At 36.6% G+C, this 19,703-nt stretch overlaps 1 protein-coding gene and 1 non-coding gene across 5 annotated transcripts in view; both read left to right on the top strand.

The window, feature by feature from the left end:
• The window catches only part of RICTOR (RPTOR independent companion of MTOR complex 2), a 131,017-nt gene that overhangs the window by 32,391 nt on the left and 78,923 nt on the right, over positions 1-19,703 (top strand). For all 4 annotated transcript variants that reach the window (XM_063084527.1, XM_063084519.1, XM_063084513.1 and 1 more), the window contains exon 3: positions 15,221-15,318. In XM_063084527.1, coding sequence (XP_062940597.1) covers positions 15,221-15,318 — 98 coding nt within the window. The remainder of the gene's footprint in view (positions 1-15,220; positions 15,319-19,703) is intronic.
• Positions 521-625, top strand: LOC134371304 (U6 spliceosomal RNA). The gene has a single exon (XR_010022744.1). It is a non-coding gene; the product is annotated as a U6 spliceosomal RNA (small nuclear RNA).

Raw genomic sequence — 19,703 nt, 5'->3', positions numbered from 1 at the left:
TTACTTCTCTTACATGACTAAAAATAAAAGATATTGACAATGTAGTTTATTGCAGCGAGTTATAAAGCAGTATGTATTGAAGCCATCTTTAAATTAAATGTCTACATCCAAACGTGTGTGTGTGTGTGTGTGTCTGTGAGATACAAGTAAGTTTCTTAGGGGGGACTTATTTGTGTGAGATCTTCTTATATAATAACAATTTTTGATAGAATTATGTGTATCATTACTTCTTTTACATAAGTAAAACATTCTACATGCCTATTTAATGATTGCAAGTCATTCATGCTAAATAAGAGAAAGAGGGTCATAATTTCTAATATTTGTATAGTACTTTATGCTTTGACTATTTCTATATGGAATATTGAGTTTAATCATTAGTATACCTATGAAAGGTAATTGCTGTTTATACTTTAAAAATGAGCAAATCTTGGGTCATAAAAGTAATGCACTAAAATCCTCATGTAATAAAAAATTCATTAATTTAAACAAACTAATGTGTGAGTTAAACATTTACTTGGGTGCTCGCTTCAGCGGAACATAGAGTAAAATAGGAATGATGCAGAGAAGATTAGCATGGCCCCTGAGCAAGGATGACATGCAAATTTGTGAAGCATTCCATATTTGAAAAAAATCCCAAAAAACATTTACTTGGGCTGACCACATAGCTTTCACATGATTGGTCCATGAAAGTTATTTTTTGTAAACATATAACTTTTTATTATAATTGTTACTATTTATTGAGTAGCTATTATGGGCTAGGTACTGTGGTAAGTGAGTTACATCTCACATCTTACAACAGTGTTTTCAAGGTAGGTAAATATTATTTCCACTATAGATGGGAGAAAATGGAAGCCTCTAGAGTTAAGTGACTTAGTCAAGGTGACATGGTTTGGGTGGATAAGCTAGGTTTGAATCCATTTCTTTTTCATTTCAAAGTTCTTGTTCTTTCCATTACTCCCAAATAGTACCTGTGTGCTAGCAGTTTTTGGTCATTAACTGACATATATAATTGAACTCAAATTTGTTTAAAAATCAACTTTATGTTATGCATTTATTGACAGGTAAAGATATTAACAATATACTTTATTGCTGCAAGTTATAAAGCAGTATGTATTGAAGCCATCTTTAAATTAATGTCTATATCCAAGCGTGTGTGTGTGTGTGTGTGTGTGTGTGTGTGTGTGTGTGTGTGTGTGTGTGTGTGAGAGAGAGAGAGCGAGAGCGAGAGAGCGAGAGAGAGAGAGAGAACATGTGTGCACACAGAATTGAGCCAGGAGATGAATGAATGAATGAATGAATGAATAAATATGATTTACTTACTGTAGTTTTTTCTTGTCGGTTTTCATTATGTATTTGTGTATCTCTGTATGTATATATGTATGTTTATATAATTTATGGTGTTGCTAGTAGTATTTTGATATGGAAAGAGCTTCATGATATAATGTTAATTTTTGGTTGAGCTATAATGAACATAAAATATATTCTAAGTATACATTTAAGTATGCAGTGGATAATTATATACACTCATGTAACCACTACCCCCAAACAAAATAAAGAATATCTTCATCTCTTTACCCAAACCCTTCTGCCTGCTTCCAAGTGGTTACTTCATCTTCCAGCAACCACTATGTGATTTCTATCATCAGAGATGACTTTTGCCCATGCTTGAATTACATATAAATGGACTGATACAATATGTACTCTTTTTAAAGTCTGGCTTCTTTCTCTTAACATTTTTGAAATATATCCATATGGTATGTATCACTAGTTTTTTTTGTTTGTTTTGCTTTTTTCCTTTATCGTTGCTTAGTATTATGATGTTTAGATATACCACAATTTGTACTTATGTTTATGGACATTGGGTTTTCTTCCAATTTGAGGCTATTATGGATAAGGCTATTATAATTATTCTTGTACGAGTATATTTGTGGGCATATATTTCTAACTGAGAGTGGAAGTGCTGGATCATAATATAGATGTATATTGCTCACAATGCTCTAAAGTGGTTGTAACATTATATACTCCTCCAACAGTTTGTGAGAGTTCTAGTTGCTCCATATTCTCTCCAATATTTAGTGTTGTCAGTGTTTTTGATTTTAGCCATTCTTTTAAGTGTGTACCTCTGTGGCTTTAATTTTCATTTCCCTGTTGATTAATGTTAGGAACCTTTTCTCATATTTATTGGCCATTCACTTATCTTCTTTTATGTTCACTTCTTTTCTTTTCAAATCTTTTACCCATTTCTAACTGGATTATCATTTTTTTTGATTTGTTGATCTTTATATATTCTTTTATTAAAGTCTTGTCAGATATATGTGCTGTGAATGTTTTTTTCCCATTTTATGGATTGTTTGTTCATTTTCTTAATAGTCTTTTGATTAGCAGAAATTTTGATTTTGATAAAACCAAATATGTAGATTTTTTTCTTTTATAATTTTACTTTTTACGTCTTGCCCATGTATTTTATTTCTTATATTGCTGCTTTATATAATGCTGTTTTCATAAAATTTTACATTAAATTCTGAAAAAATTCTTTCAAATTGTCACTGTAAAAATGTGTGTAGAAGTCCTCTTTTCTGACATATTCTGGACTGATAATTGGTTGGTTAATCAAAAGATTATTCAAAATTGAAATTGATAAGGAATGATACATCTGTAGAAAAGTTAAAATTTTGAAATTTTTTGAGCTAAAACTTTGTGTTCATTTATTTTTTAATATTTTATTGTAAGGACTCTTTTTGAATATGTGTTTGTTAATTGGAGCTTCATATGATCTGTCTTTATGATTTTCAGTTTTGATTTCAAGTGGAGTGAAAAGTTAGATTTTTGTGAAGCACTGTGTATGGAGTCCTTCCAATTTTTGTTGATTTACCTCTAGTCTTTTACATTTGTTTATTCCTAATTCAGTTTTCTTTTTAACGACTCATTTTTATCAAGTCTTTCCAAAATTTCAATGCAGTTTTATGGGCGCAGTAACTTTCTTTTTACTCATATTTATAAGTTTATGTAACCATTTTGTGTAATTTCAGCAACAAATACAATCGGCATAAATTGATAGAGAAACAAACAGAACTCACCCTTGGTATGCATACTACTCAGCAGGTAGGAGCCTGAGCATGTGAATATTTAGAGAATAGATTTTTTAGGGAATGTTTATGGACATTAGGTTTTACAGAGGAAATAGGATTAGATAATCTGGCAATATAGTTAATTTTGAACTAGTTAAGACTACTTTCTGTTATTCTGTATATTTAGAAAAAGATTTAAAATTGATATGTAAAAGTGTTAGTTCTGGGTGGTAGGAGTGTTACTAATTTAAAATTTTCTTTTGGCTTTTCTTGTTTTTCAAAATTTCTATAAAAAGTTACATTTATAGTTAGAAGTACTCTAGAAAATAAACTTCACCACAAATGTAATTTATGGTGACATTAATATATAATACTCTGGTGAATGCTATTTATATGCCATGCAGTACATGGTATGAAGCACATACCATTAAATATGTAACATGAGTTTCAAGATAGCGGCGGCTGCGGCGGCTGGCGCGGAGTAGCTGAGGTGGAAAAGGTGGCCACTGGGCCTCAGGCAGCCGGGAAACTTGTGGACCTTCCTCTGGCCATCTCTTAAGGGAGGACTGCTGCTGCTGGCCGGTCGTAGGGGCTCAACGCCACTTTGCCCCCGGCAGGAGAGGCTGCCTCATTTACAGGCAACAGCTTTGAAGTGTGGAGCAGGAAAAGAACTGATTCTTAGCTGCAAAAGTGAGTCTTGAAACAGGGAACACGGCGCCAGGGCTGCTGTGGATGCAGCCAGGTTCCCGGAGGCTGGGGCCGCGCTGAAGGCGGCCAGCTGCCCTATTCAGGATTCGAGGTTTCAGGCCGGCATTAAAGAAGATTCCTGGGAGCGCCCGAGCGGCGCCGCGACTGAACAGCCCGAGGCGGCAGCGCCGAGAACACGGAAGGCAACAAACCAGAGACAGAGCGAGCGCCCGACCTGGCACAGCACTGTGAGTGATCCCTGGCACAGCTCTGTTCAGGGGGTGGATGCCCATGCGGCTCCCGCCTGCACCATCAGGCCACTCACTGCCACGGTGCTGCCTCCATTTTCCCAGGTGCGGGCAGCTCCGCCCTGCTCGGCCATCACTGAGCCCATTTGCTTGGCCTGGCGCGGGGCTTTCCAGACCCTGCGGGCCGACCTCCTCTCCCACTCCCTCCGCGGTTCTCTGGCAGGGCTGGGGGTGTGGGGCGTCCCGACCAGTTTTGGGAGGGCTAGGAAGTACGGGCGGGCCGACTGTCACTCCACCACACCCTGGACTCCGGCCCCGGTAAACTTCCTGTTACTGGGAGGCAGATACCATCTCTGCGACCACCAGTTTGGAAAAAAGCCTAACGAATTTCTGGTTGGGAATAGTGTGGTAGGAGAGTTCCCAGGTCCGCTTGAACCTGCCGGAGAGCAGGCTGCAGGCGGGCACTAGACTCGGTTTATACCGGGGGGATACAAAGGTGAACAAGACCCGAGAAAGATCTACACAGTGCTACAAAGGCACCCAGAGAGACCGGTCGTCTGTGCCTAGCAGAAACCTGGTAGACTTCCTGGGCGAGGCGGTGCTGAGCAGGGTCTTGAAGGCCCAGCTGATAGACGAGGGGTGCAGAAGACACGCCCCAGCCCAGCACAGTGTGCACAGAGGGGGGAGACGTGCGGCCAGGGAGGCGGAGACTCGACAGAAACCACACACCCGGTGGGGTCGCCACTGCACGATCTAACAGCCTGGGCCAGAGCACACGGAACGTGGAGAAGTCCTGTACAGAAAGTGAAAGCTCAACAGAGGTCACACACCCTGTGGTACGTGATCCACCAGCCCAGCAGAGTACAAGCTGACTAGAAAGGTGGATCCCCGGAGAAGCCCAAGACCTGAGGCAACCACACACACAAGACACTAGAGGCCAACTGAGCAGTCACGGCGGGAGCCATACCAAATTGGCAACCACAGCAACATCCTAGTTAGTCATTAGTCTTAAACCGGTGGACTGTGAAACCCCCTGCCACAATGAATAAACACCAAAAAAAAGACACCAGAAATACAAAAAATCAAGAAAGTACACCACCAAAAGTTAATAAATCTCATACTCTAGATCCTATAGAACAAGAAGCCCTTGAAATAACTGACAAGGAATTTCGAGTGATAATTCTAAGGAAACTGAGTGAGATACAAGAAAACTCAGCTAGACATCATGATGAAATGAGGAAAAGTATACAGGATCTGAAAGAGGAAATATACAAGGAAATCAATGTCCTGAAAAAAAATGTAGCAGAACTTGCTGAACTGAAGAAGTTATTCAGCGAAATAAAAAACACAACGGAGAGTTTAACCAGCAGGCTTGTCGAAGTTGAAGAGAGAACCTCTGAACTTGAAGATGGGCTGTTTGAAATAACACAAGCAGACAAAAAGAAAGAAAAAAGAATCAAGGACATGGAAGAAAATCTGAGAGAGATATCAGACAACCTCAAGCGCTCAAATATCCGAGTCATGGGTATTCCAGAAGGGGAGGAAAATGGAGATTCCATTGAAAACATATTCAACAAAATAGTGGCAGAAAACTTCCCAGGTATAGGAAAAATCACAGATCTTCAGATCCAGGAAGCTCAACGATCTCCAAACGTATTCAACCCAAAAAGGCCTTCTCCAAGACATGTCATAGTCAAATTGGCAAAACTCAGAGACAAAGAGAGAATCTTAAAAGCTGCAAGAGAGAAGCATCAAATCACCTATAAGGGAGCCCCAATCAGGTTAACATCAGACTTTTCATCACAAACCCTAAAAGCTAGAAAGGAATGGGATGATATTTTCAAAATACTAAAAGACAAAGATTGCCAGCCAAGAATACTCTACCCTGCAAGGCTATCCTTCCGAAATGAAGGGCAAATAGTATATTTCTCAGACAAACAAAAACTGCGGGAGTTCACTACCACAAGACCACCCTTACAAGAAATCCTCAAGGGAGTACTGGGTTTGGTTCCTGAAAAATAACTACCACTGCCATAAAAACCTAAGAAAAATCTAAACCCGCTAGTACAATAAAAATGGCATTCGTGAAGAGAAAACAAGCTAACAAAAACACTATCTACAACCTAAGGAACCAACAAACAAAGAAACCAAACAGTAAATCAGAAAGCAAGGAACAAAAGACACCTAAGACAACCAAACAACCAATAAAATGCTAGGAATAAATCAACACCTTTCAATAACAACTCTTAATGTTAAAGGCTTAAATTCCCCAATTAAAAGACACAGACTGGCTGACTGGATCAAAAAGCAGGACCCAACTATATGCTGCCTACAAGAGACCCACCTCACCCATAAAGATTCACACAGACAAAGAGTGAAAGGATGGAAAAAGATTTACCATGCAAACAGAAAAGAAAAACGAGCTGGAGTGGCTATTCTTATATCTGACAAAATAGACTTTAAACTAAAAACCATAAAAAGAGACAATGAGGGACACTACTTAATGATAAAAGGACTGATCCATCAAGAAGACATAACAATCATAAATATGTACGCACCCAATGTTGGAGCAGCCAGATTTATAAAACAAACTCTATTAGACCTAAAGAAGGAAATAGACACTAATACCATAATAGCAGGGGTCCTGAACACTCCACTGTCAATATTAGACAGATCATCTAGGCAAAGAATCAGTAGAGAAACACAAGATCTAAACAAGACTCTAGACCAATTGGAATTGGCAGATATCTACAGAACATTCCACCCAACAACCTCAGAATATTCATTCTTCTCATCAGCACATGGATCATTCTCCAGGATAGATCACATATTAGGTCACAAATCAAGTCTCAATAAATTCAAAAAAATTGGAATTATCCCATGTATCTTCTCAGACCACAATGGATTAAAACTAGAAATTAATAACAAACGAAACTCTGGAAACTATACAAACACATGGAAATTAAACAGCATTCTACTTAATGACATATGGGTCCAAGAAGAAATCAAGCAGGAAATCAAAAAGTTTATTGAAACTAATGAAAACAATGATACATCATACCAAAACCTGTGGAATACTGCAAAAGCAGTATTGAGGGGAAAATTTATTGCATTAAATGCTCACTTCAGAAGAATGGAAAGATGGCAAGTGAACAACCTAACACTTCACCTTAAAGAACTAGAAAAACAAGAACAATCCAATCCTAAAGTTAGCAGACGGAAAGAATTCATTAAGATCAGAGCAGAACTGAATGAAATTGAAAACCAAAAAACAATTCAAAAGATCAACGAATCAAAAAGTTGGTTTTTTGAAAAGATAAATAAAATTGACAAACCATTAGCGTGGCTAACAAAAAAAAGAAGAGAGAAGACTCAAATAACAAAAATTAGAAATGAAAAAGGCGATATTACAACTGATTCATCTGAAATACAAGGAATCATTGGAGACTACTATAAACAACTATACGCCAACAAATTTGAAAATCTGGAGGAAATGGATAAATTTCTGGACACACACAAGCTCCCAAAACTGAACCGTGAAGACGTAGAAAATTTGAACAGACCAATAACAATAAAGGAGATTGAAGCTGTTATCAGAAGCCTCCCAACAAAGAAAAGCCCAGGACCAGATGGATTCACAGCAGAATTTTACCAAACATTCAAAGAGGAATTGACACCGATTCTTTACAAACTATTCCAAAAGATTGAAACGGACGCAAATCTCCCAAACTCATTCTATGAAGCAAACATCATCCTGATACCAAAACCAGGTAAAGATATAACCAAAAAAGAAAACTACAGGCCGATATCCTTGATGAATATAGATGCAAAAATCCTCACTAAAATACTAGCAAACAGAATACAGCAACACATACGTAAAATTATTCATCACGATCAAGTGGGATTCATCCCAGGGATGCAAGGTTGGTTCAACATACGCAAATCAATAAATGTGATACACCATATTAATAAACTCAAACACAAGGACCATATGATCATCTCTATAGATGCTGAAAAAGCATTTGATAAATTTCAGCACTCATTCATGACAAAGACCTTCTATAAGTTAGGTATAGAGGGAAAGTATCTCAACATAATTAAAGCCATATATGCCAAACCCACTGCCAATATCATCCTGAATGGGGAAAAGCTGAAAGCTTTTCCTTTAAGAATAGGCACTAGACAAGGATGCCCACTCTCACCACTCCTATTCAACATAGTGTTGGAAGTACTAGCCAGAGCAATCAGAGAAGAGAAGGAAATAAAGGGCATCCAGATTGGAAAAGATGAAGTCAAACTGTCCCTGTTTGCAGATGACATGATCCTATATATCGAACAGCCTAAAACCTCTACAAAAAAACTCTTGGAATTGATAAATGATTTCAGCACAGTAGCAGGATACAAAATCAACACACAAAAATCAGTAGCATTTCTTTTCTCCAATAGTGAACATGCAGAACGAGAAATCAAGAAAGCCTGCCCATTTACAATAGCCACCAAAAAAATAAAATACTTAGGAATTGAGTTAACCAAGGAGGTGAAAAATCTCTATAATGAGAACTACAAACCACTGCTGAGAGAAATTAGAGAGGATACAAGAAGATGGAAAGATATCCCATGCTCTTGGATTGGAAGAATCAACATAGTGAAAATGTCCATACTACCCAAAGTGATATACAAATTCAATGCAATCCCCATCAAAATTCCAAAGACATTTTTCTCAGAAATGGAAAAAACTATTCAGACATTTATATGGAACAATAAAAGACCACGAATAGCCAAAGCAATGCTCAGCAAAAAAAATAAAGCTGGAGGCATAACACTACCTGACTTTAAGCTATACTACAAAGCTATAATAACCAAAACAGTATGGTACTGGCATAAAAACAGACACACTGACCAATGGAATAGAATAGAGAATCCAGAAATCAACCCACACACTTACTGCCATCTGATCTTTGACAAAGGCACCAAGCCTATTCACTGGGGAAGGGACTGCCTCTTCAGCAAGTGGTGCTGGGATAACTGGATATCGATATGCAGGAGAATGAAACGAGATCCATACCTCTCACCGTATACCAAAATCAACTCAAAATGGATTAAGGATTTAAATATACACCCTGAGACAATAAAACTTCTTAAAGAAAACATAGGAGAAACACTTCAGGAAATAGGACTGGGCACAGACTTCATGAATACGACCCCAAAAGCACGGGCAACCAAAGGAAAAATAAACAAATGGGATTATATCAAACTAAAAAGCTTCTGCACAGCAAAAGAAACAATTAAAAGAGTTAAAAGACAACCAACAGAGTGGGAGAAAATATTTGCAAAATATACATCTGACAAAGGATTAATATCCAGAATATATAAGGAACTCAAACAACTTTACAAGAAGAAAACAAGCAACCCAATTAAAAAATGGGCAAAAGAGCTAAGTAGGCATTTCTCTAAGGAAGATATACAAATGGCCAACAGACATATGAAAAAATGCTCAACATCACTCAGCATCCGGGAAATGCAAATCAAAACCACATTGAGATACCATCTAACCCCAGTTAGGATGGCTAAAATCCAAAAGACTATGAACGATAAATGCTGGCGAGGCTGCGGAGAAAAAGGAACTCTCATACATTGTTGGTGGGACTGCAAAATGGTGCAGCCTCTATGGAAAATGGTATGGAGGTTCCTTAAACAATTGCACATAGATCTACCATACGACCCAGCCATCCCACTGTTGGGAATATACCCAGAGGAATGGAAATCATCAAGTCGAAGGTATACCTGTTCCCCAATGTTCATCGCAGCACTCTTTACAATAGCCAAGAGTTGGAACCAGCCCAAATGCCCATCATCAGATGAGTGGATACGGAAAATGTGGTACATCTACACAATGGAATACTACTCAGCTATAAAAACGAATGAAATACTGCCATTTGCAACAACATGGATGGACCTTGAGAGAATTATATTAAGTGAAACAAGTCAGGCACAGAAAGAGAAATACCACATGTTCTCACTTATTGGAGGGAGCTAAAAATTAATATATAAATTCACACACACATACACACATACACACACAAACCGGGGGGGGGGGGGAAGAAGATATAACAACCACAATTATTTGAAGTTGATACAACAAACAAACAGAAAGGACATGGTTGGGGGGGAGAGGGGGAGGGAGAAGGGAGGGAGGTTTTGGTGATGGGGAGCATTAATCAGCTACAATGTATATCGACAAAATAAAATTTAAAAAAATAAAATAAATAAAAAATAAATACATATTCTAAATATGTATTTAAAATATATTTGTAAACAGAAAAAAAATAAAAATAAATATGTAACATATGTTGTTGTTATATTTAATTATCTTAAACTTTTTTTTTTCTTACAAAAACAATATGGATATACAGAGAGATTAATTATTTACATCTAGTCAGAGTCATGGAGTCTGAATTAATTTTTTTTTTTTTTTCAAAATCACACTCATTTTCTATTTGTTTCTTATGCTTATTTAGAGAACTTGGAAAATATAATCCATCCAAGGAATGAAAATACATCAGTAATTTCTACCACTACTTTAGAATGAACTTCTCTGAAAATATTTTGGTGTATATCCTTCCTTAATTCCAAGAAGTTTCGAATTGTCATGTATTATCTACTTGGGGGAAATTAAATGTTAACTATATCCCTATTGAGCTTTATTTACAGTCTTATACGGCATTCACTTCAGACAATGAAATGACAACAAAATACGTTTCTTGACATTTTGGTTTCTCTTCTAAATATGCATTTTATTTTTTTTATCATATATGGTAATTAGTATGTGAGATTCTACAACACTCTTTATGTAATAAAACTTCATACTTTTATATAATACAATATTATAATTTTAGCTGCTGTGTTAAAAAATAACAGCAAAAAGTGTCTACAGTGTCACAACCAGAGTAGGCAACTCCTGGATAGAAAGAGAGGAAGTACCTTCCAGACAGATCAAATTAAAGATGGTTTAAATCAGTTATACTCGGTTCTGCAATCCAAGATATTAAATCCCTGGATAATTAGTGTTGACTGCAGATATTTCATTTCCTAGAGAGATATTTATCAGGGACATACATAGGATCTACAAGTTACACAATAAAAGGAAAAGAGCCTCTGTAACTCTAGTAGTTCTTTTGTGTTTTGCTTCCTGAAGCATTTGAATCATTGGCCATTGTACCCAGCTATGCACAATTTTTTTTTCTCTCATGCAGCCATAGGTTCGCTAAACCAAAAGGCTTCAAAGAACATCATTTTAGTAGGTCGTCTCATTTGTGCTTTATACTTCTAACGTAACACTGTTACCAGTAGACATATTCTCTTTTAGAGAATCTAAATTAAAACATTAAAAATTGGAAACATTAAGTGGGAGTAGGAAGAAATAAAGACAGGTAAACCTCTCCTTAAATTTCTTTTTGCTGTTCCCCATCTATTTCCCCTACCCCTCATATAAAAACCATATTGATCTGAGCTTGCTCACCAGTCTTTCTGATATGTTATGACTATTTAGCATAGGGGTTGGCAAACTGTAGGTCGTGAGCCAAGTCCATTTTACTGGAACACAGTGGAATAGACTGAATATTTGTGTGTGTTCCCACAAAATTCATATGTTGAAATCCTAACCCCCAAAGTATTGGTATTAGGAGGTGAGGCTTTTGGGACATAATTATGTCATGAGGGTGAAGCCCTTGTGAATGAGATTAGTGCCCTTATGAAGGGACCACAGAGTTCTCTCGCCCCCTTTTTCTATCATGGGAAGATACAGTGAGATTCGTTTAGCAATCTGCAACCCAGAAAGGGGTCCTCACCAGGACTTGACAATGCTGGTACCTTGATCTTGAACTTGCAGCCTCCAGAACTGTGAGAAGTAAATTTCTGTTGTTTATAAGCCACCCAGTCGATGGTACTTTGTTATAGAAGCCTGAACTGACTGATAACACGTAGCCACATTTATTCATTTATATATTTTCTCCTAGTGTTTTTCTGCATATGTGAGTTATATTAATTAGAGAGGGATCAGTCTTTTTCATTGCTGTCTTCCCACTACCATACCTAAAACAGTACTTGACCATAATAGATGTTCAATTAATACTTGTTGAATGAATGAACTCAGATATGAGATTTTGTTTTTGTAACACAACTGTAGCTTTTCAAAAAGGTCTGTAATCAGATTGTTCCTAGAAAATAAGCAGTAATTAAAAATCTGCAAGCCTTTGTGAGGAATATATTGTTTCAAGAATATATCTTTTCAGGAATATATCTTTTCATCTTTTTTTTATTTTTAAAAATTTATTTAGTTTTTATTGAAACAATTGACTGCACATATCTGTGGGGTACACCATTAAATATCAATACTTGTGTGCAGTATGTGATCTCAAATCAGGATAATCTTAACTATTGGTCCTATCAGATTATCAGACAGTATACTAGTAACCATATTGTTACCTTAGAAAAACTTTGTGTTTGGTTTGATAAATTGATGTGAAATGTTTAGATTATACATTTCCATTAGGTGAGTTTTACACTGGCTTTAATGATCCTTAACTCTGACTTTGCAAATTGCTATAGGACCTAAATTATTTTTAGAATTGTTATAAAATTTTTATAAAATTTGCAAGTATAGTTAAATCATTTTAACACCATTGGCTTACTTTTATTATTTTTCTTTTTAAGTCTCCCCAAACAGATAAAATTTATAATACTTAAAAAGTATTACTAAATACTAACAGTGACTATTTCTGGCCCCTTGTAATTCTTTTTAATGGGAGCTGATCTCACCCAATGATGGGCTGTTTTCATTCCACTTTTAAGAAGAGTCACTAACTATAAAAACATATGCTGAACCACTTAAAATTAAATTGAGTTTCATTCCTGTTAAAAAAAAAATAGATACCTGAAATTCTTGGGAGATGCTGTAAAATCGAATGATCACAGCATGTAGCAACTTCAAATTAATTGGAAATAGCTGGTATAAATAGTGTGCTTAGTGGTTTGACACGAAATTGGTTGTCATAACAGACACCCAGGATAACACCATGGAGTAAGGTAGGCAAATGCAAGCTTAATGTAAAACAGGACAATGCAAATAATTTTATTTGGTGAGGAAAACACTAATTTAAAGGAATAGTTCCTTGGGTTTGTGTTAACAGATAAAAATCTCGAACTCAGAATGGCTCTTAAACTAAAATATCTGCAACATGGTAATTTATGGTATTTAAAGCAAATAGGATGCTGAATATGTTAATAGAAGAATAACTCGTAGCAACCTGAGGAAATTGACACTGTATTCCAGAGGTCAGCAAACTACTGCCTGTAGGGCCATATCTGGCCCATGGCCTGTTTTTGTAAACCAAGTGAACTGAGAATGATTTTAACGTTCGTAAAGCATTTTTATTCTATCAGTATTTTGAAGATGTTGCTCCACTGTCTTCTCTTTTGCCTTGTTTCCAATAAGAAATCTGCTGTCATCCTTTTCTTTGCCTTTCTCTATGGAATTTGTCTTTTTTTATCTGGCTGATTTTAAGATTTTCTCTATCAGTGGTTTTGAGCAGTTTGACTATGATTTACCTTGGTCTAATTTTTTTCATGTTTCTTGTGCTTGGGATTGGTTGAGCTTCTTGGATTTATTGGTTATTGTTTTCATCAAATTTGGAAAGTATTTATCCTTTATTTCTTCAAGTACTTGTTCTGTTCCATATCTCTTTCCTTTTGGCGGGGGGAACTCCATTTACACATATGTTAAGCTGCTTGAAGTCCCACAGCTCAGTGATGTTTTGTTTACTATTATTTTTTTTCCTTTTTGTGTTACATTTTGGATAGTTTCTATTGCTTTGTCTTCAAGTTCAATATTCTTCTGTAATGTCTCTTTGTCTGAGACTTTGTAGTTTTCATCTCCAGAAATTCAATTTGAGTGCTTTTATACGTTTCACATCTCTACCTAAGTTTTTGAACACATGAACTATAGTTATAAAAACTGTTATAATGTCCTTTTGTGGCAATTCTAACATTTGTTAGTTTGGGGTCTGAAGTTTTTCAGTTGGTTGATTTTTCTGTTCATTATGGGTCATGTTTTCCTGCTTCTTTACATGCCTAATAATTTTCTACTGGATGCTAAGCGTTGTAAAATTTGCCTGGTTAGGTGCTTCATATTTTTTTCTACTCTTAAAAGTCTTCTCGAGGTTTGGTCTGAGACACAGTTTAGTTGCTTGGAAGCAGTTTGATTCTTTCAAGTCTCTGTTTAAGATTTGTTAGGTGGGATCAAAGAAAAACTGCGAAGTCAAGACTTTTCCAAGTACTCTAATCAATGCCTCATGAGGCTTTTCAGTCTGGCTGTTAGGAACAATTACTCTTCCCTGACCTGTATGATCACAGACTCTTCCTTCTAATTCTTTTGAGTGATTCTTTCTCTGGCATGGGTAATTTCCTCACACTTAGGCAGTGATCATTGCTCTACTGAATACCCAAGGGCTGCTTTGCAGATCTCCAGAGTTCTCTCTCTGGGTAGTGCGCTCTTTTTCTGTAATTCTTAGTCTTGGACTCTCAGCTCTGTCCCTTCAACTTAGAGTTTTCCTAGTTTTCTCCTCCCAGCACCAAGGCCTGGAAACTCTCTGAAGGCAGTAAGCTTTGGTAATTGTAGGGCATATACTTGTTTGTTTCTGTCTTTCAGGAATCATTGTTCTTTACTGCCTGATTTCCAGTGTCTTGAAAACTGTAGTTTAATATGTCTTATTCAGTTTTTTGGTTGATTCACATAGGACAGTATATTTAGTTCCTGTTGCTACATTGTAGCCAGAAGTAGAAGTTGTGGTGTTCAGATTTAAGATTTTGTTAGTTGAGTAATTTCAAGTGATGATACATAGAGTTGGACCGTTAAGTATGAGTTAAGATGTGAAGGTAATTGGATGAGTCATCTATATGGATTTTGAAGTGACCTAAGTGAGAGGATTTGGTGTGTAGAGTAAGACTTTACACAGGTAGCTAAAGTTGTGAAGTTTTTTTCTTTGATGGCTGGCTGGTACAGGAATCTGAACCCTTGACCTTGGTGTTTTCAGCACTGTGTTCTAACCAACTGAGCTAACTGACTAGTCCCAGTTGTGAAGTTTTAATCTGCATGTTTTATATGTTTGATTAGGAAAATACTCTTAAGATTATGTTAAATTGTCTTTTCTTCCCTCCTAGAACCTTCTGATAACTTAAGGGAGATTCTCCAGAATGTGGCCAAATTGCAAGGAGTATCAAATATGAGAAAGCTAGGCCATCTGAATAACTTTACTAAGGTAAGTTATTTTAATTTTTTTTTTTTTTTTTTTTTTTGCAGGGGCAGTTAGCTGGTACAGGGATTGAACCCCAGACCTTGGTGTTATCAGTACCACTGTCTAACCAACTGAACTAATCAGCCACCCCTTTCATCTTCATTATCATCTAAAATTCTTTGTTTTTTGCCATACTTAGTAGTATGGTAAAAATCATCATTAAAAAGAAGTTCTTGTGTATTCACTCAATGTTAATGCTTTTCTCTCCTTTTTCTCATGGATTTTGTCATGTGTTTTTAAATTTAAAGATGTATTTGAATAATAATGTGTTTGTAGAAAATTTGTTGTTAAGAAAAGAATAAAGAAAAAAATCTCTGAGAAGTCCATAATATAGTCTTTTGTTCACATGATGTATTTGTTTTGCCTTTTTCTACTTATTTTACTTTATAATATGTAAGCTTGTACCTGAGTATGTATATGCACTTTATTTCATAGATATAACTATAATTCCCAAAGAACTATTAGAACTTTCTCTTTTCTTTATGCTGTATTCCCATTAACTGGATGTAAATTAGAGCCCAAAGTAAATTGTGGGGTTTTTACTTTAAAATAAATGTTGACTTCATTTTTAATAGCAGCCCAAAATTCTTGAGTTTGGTGGTATATTTTTAAGGTTTGTAAAGCTACACAGCCAGTTCATGCAAACACTAAAATGCCTATTTTTTTAGGTGATACCTTAAAATATAAAACAGAGTGGATCCGCTTGGGTAAAGTTTTTTCCTCCCTTTTTAGTATACCAACTAAAAAATTGTTTTTTATGTAGGAATACTTATATATCTTGACCCCTTGATACTCAAAGTTTGATCCATAGTCCAGCAGTGTTGGTTTTGCCTTGGAGCTTATTTGAAAATGCACTATTTTAAGCCCCACTACTAAATGAGAGTCTGCAATTAAATAAAGATTCTCAAATAAATTTGTGTACCTTAAAGCTTGAGCAGGACTGTTTTGTTCTTTCAGATATATATTTCTTTGCTAAGTAGATGGACTGTGGCTTAGGTTTGATTTTATTTCATAGAAATACAGAGGTATTTCCGAAGTTCATGGACAAATTGAATTAAAAGATAATACAAATCTTTCCATCAACATTTTGAAGACCCCTCATAGAAGATGAGAAAATAGTCACTGCAGCCCTGCACGCCACCTGGGGCACAGACTCCAGCCCTGGAAGGACCTGCCCACAAGGCCCAGCAGGTGCTAAGTTGAGCTAAGTTCCACATGCCACTGGGAACACAGACTCTAGCCCCAGAGAGGCCTGCCCACAAACCCCAGGAGGCACCGAGGTGAGCCAATCCCCACATACCTTCAGGGACCCAGATCCAGCCCCAGAAAGCCCTGCTCACTGCCGGAACAGGAGCCAAGGTGATGTATCACAGTCACCACCACTCTGCTGTCACCGCAAGCATGGTTCACCACCACAGTAGCAGCCAGGGCCACTCTACAGGCAGTCTGCTGCACACTCGACTACCTTGATTAAAGAAGAGTCACCAGCGGAGCCTGCAATTAGAAGAGAAATCTTTATCCTCCTAGCCAACCCCAGAGTAATAGAAGAAGCAAGTCCTTTACCAGATGATCAAACATCAATGAAAAATACTAGAATTGCAAACAAACAAGAAGATATGACACCACCAAAGGAATACAGTAATGCTCAAATTCCAGACCCCATAAAACAGGAAACCCTTGAAATGTCTGAAAAGGAATTCCAAGCACTGGTCTTAAGAAAACTCAAAGAGATAAGAGAAGACTCAATTAGAGAACACAATGAAACAAGAAAAAAACATCCAGAATATGAAGGAGGAACTATATAAAGAGATTAATACCTTAAAAAAGAACGTAGCAGAACTCCAGGAAATAAAAGTTTCACTGGATGAGATAAAAAAATGTAACAGAGAACTTGAATAGCAGGCTAGCGCAAGCAGAAGAAAATTTCAGATACTGAAGATGGTCTTTTTGAAATAACACAGGCAGACCAAAGAAAGGAAAAAAGAATTAAAAATAATGAAGAAAATCTAAGAGAGCTAGCAGACAACCTGAAGCACTCAAACATCTGAAATCATGAGTATTCCAGAAGGGAAGGAGAAAGGAAAAGGCATTGAAAAACCTAATCAAAGAAATAATAAAAGAAAACTTCCCAGTCGTAGGGACAGATGCAGACCTTCAGATCTGGGAAGCCCGAAAGTCTCCACACAGATTCAGTCCAAAAGGACACTCTCTGAGACACATTATTTAGCCAAATTTGCAAAAGCTCAGAGACAACGAGAATCCTAAAAGCAGCAAGAGAAAATTGTCAAGTCACCTATAAGGGAACTCCATCAGACTAACAGCAGACTTCTCAACTGAAACCCGACAGAACAGAAGAAAGTGGAATAATATATTCAAAATACTAAAAGAAAAAAGTTGTCAGCCAAGAATTCTATACCTAGCAAGGCTCTCCTTCAGAATGAGGGAGAAATAGTATATTTCCCAGACAAACAAAAATTGTGGGAGTTCACCACCATATGACCAGCCCTACAAAAAAAATCAAGGGAGTCCTGTATCTGGAATCTGAATAAGGATGATCACTGTCACAGATACCCAAGAAAGAGCAAAACCCGCCATTAAAACAAAAATGCAAATGTGAAAGAGAAAGAAGTTAGATCATGCCACCTCAAATTTCTAACTAACAAGAAGAGAAATAAAAGGGGAAGTAATGAACAGAAGATATTTAAAACATCTAAACAAAAAGCACTTAAATGACAGGAATTAAACAATACCTGTCAGTAACTACCCTAAATGTGAATGGATTAAACTCCCCATTCATAAGTCAGAGACTGACTGATTGGATTAAAAAGCTAGACCCAAGTGTATGCTGTCTTCGAGAGACTCACCTCACCTGTAAAGCACACACACAGACTAAAAGTGAAGGGATGGAAAAAGATATACCATGCAAATGGAAGCCAGAAATGAGCTAAGAAGTAGCTATTCTTACATTGGGTAAAATAGACTAAACCAAAAACCATAAAAAGTGACAAAGAAGGCCACTATATATAATGATAAAGGGATCTATCCAGTTAGAAGACATAACAGTCATAAATGTATGTACCCAATACTGGAGCACCCAGATATATAAAGCAAGCAGTCTTAGACCTAAGAAAGAAATAGACCCTAATGTGGTAATAGTGGGTAAGCTGAACACCCCTCTCTCTGTATAGGACAGATCTTCCAGGCAAAAAATCAACAAAGAGACACAAGATTTAAACTAAACTTTAAAGCAACTGGACCTGGCAGATATATACAGAACATGTCATCCAACAACTACAAAATAAACATTCACATTCCTCTCCTCAGCACATGGAACATTCTCCAGGACAGACTACATATTAGGTCACAAATCTAGTCTCAGCAAATTTTAAAAAATTGAAATCATTCCAAGTATCTTTTCAGACCACAGTGGACTAAAACTGGAAAACAATAACAAACAAAACCCTGGAAACTATACAAATATATGGAAACTTAACAATAGGCTCCTGAATGACCTACGAGTCAAAGAAGAAATTAAACAGGAAATCAGAAAATTTCTTGACACTCATGAAATGAAAGATGTATCATACCAAAACCTGTGGGATACTGCAAAAGGAGTACTAAGAGGGAAGGTTATTGTGTAAACGTTTACATCAAAAGAATGGAAAGACTTCAAATGACCTAACACTATGCCTCAAAGAACTAGAAAAACAACAATCTGATTCTGAAGGTAGTAGACAGAAAGAAATAATTAAGTTCAGAGCAGAACTAAATGAAAGAAACACCTCCCCAAAACAAAAGATCAATGAAACAAAATGTTTTTTTGAGAAGATAAATAAAATAGGCAAACTATTAGCTAGGTTAACAACAACAACAACAAAAAAAGAGAGAAGACCCAAATAACAAAAATCAGAAATGAAAAGGGAGACATTACAACTGATACCACAGAAATACTTAAGAATCATTAGAGATTATAAACAACTGTATGACAACAAATATGAAAACCTGGAGGAAATGGATAAATTTCTGGACACATACAAACTACCCAAACTGAACCAAGAAGAGGTAGAAAACCTGAACCAGTCAATAACAATGAGATTGAAAAAGTAATCAGCAGTCTTCCAACAAAGAAAAGCCCACATCCTGATGGCTTTACACCTAAATTCTATCAAACCTTTAAAGAACAATTGATAGAAATTCACCTCAAACTATTCCACAAAAATTGAAACAGAAGCCATTCTCCCAAACTCATTCTGAGGCCAGCATCACTCTGATACCAAAACCAAAGATACAACAAAAAAAGGAAAATTACAGGCCAGTATTCTTGATGAACATAGATGCAAAAGTCTTCA

The sequence above is a fragment of the Cynocephalus volans genome, chromosome 2 (genome assembly GCF_027409185.1).
Source record: "Cynocephalus volans isolate mCynVol1 chromosome 2, mCynVol1.pri, whole genome shotgun sequence".
Taxonomy (NCBI): Eukaryota; Metazoa; Chordata; class Mammalia; order Dermoptera; family Cynocephalidae; genus Cynocephalus; species Cynocephalus volans.
The sequence above is the reverse complement of the archived record's forward strand: the minus strand, read 5'-3'. Positions and strand labels throughout refer to the sequence as shown.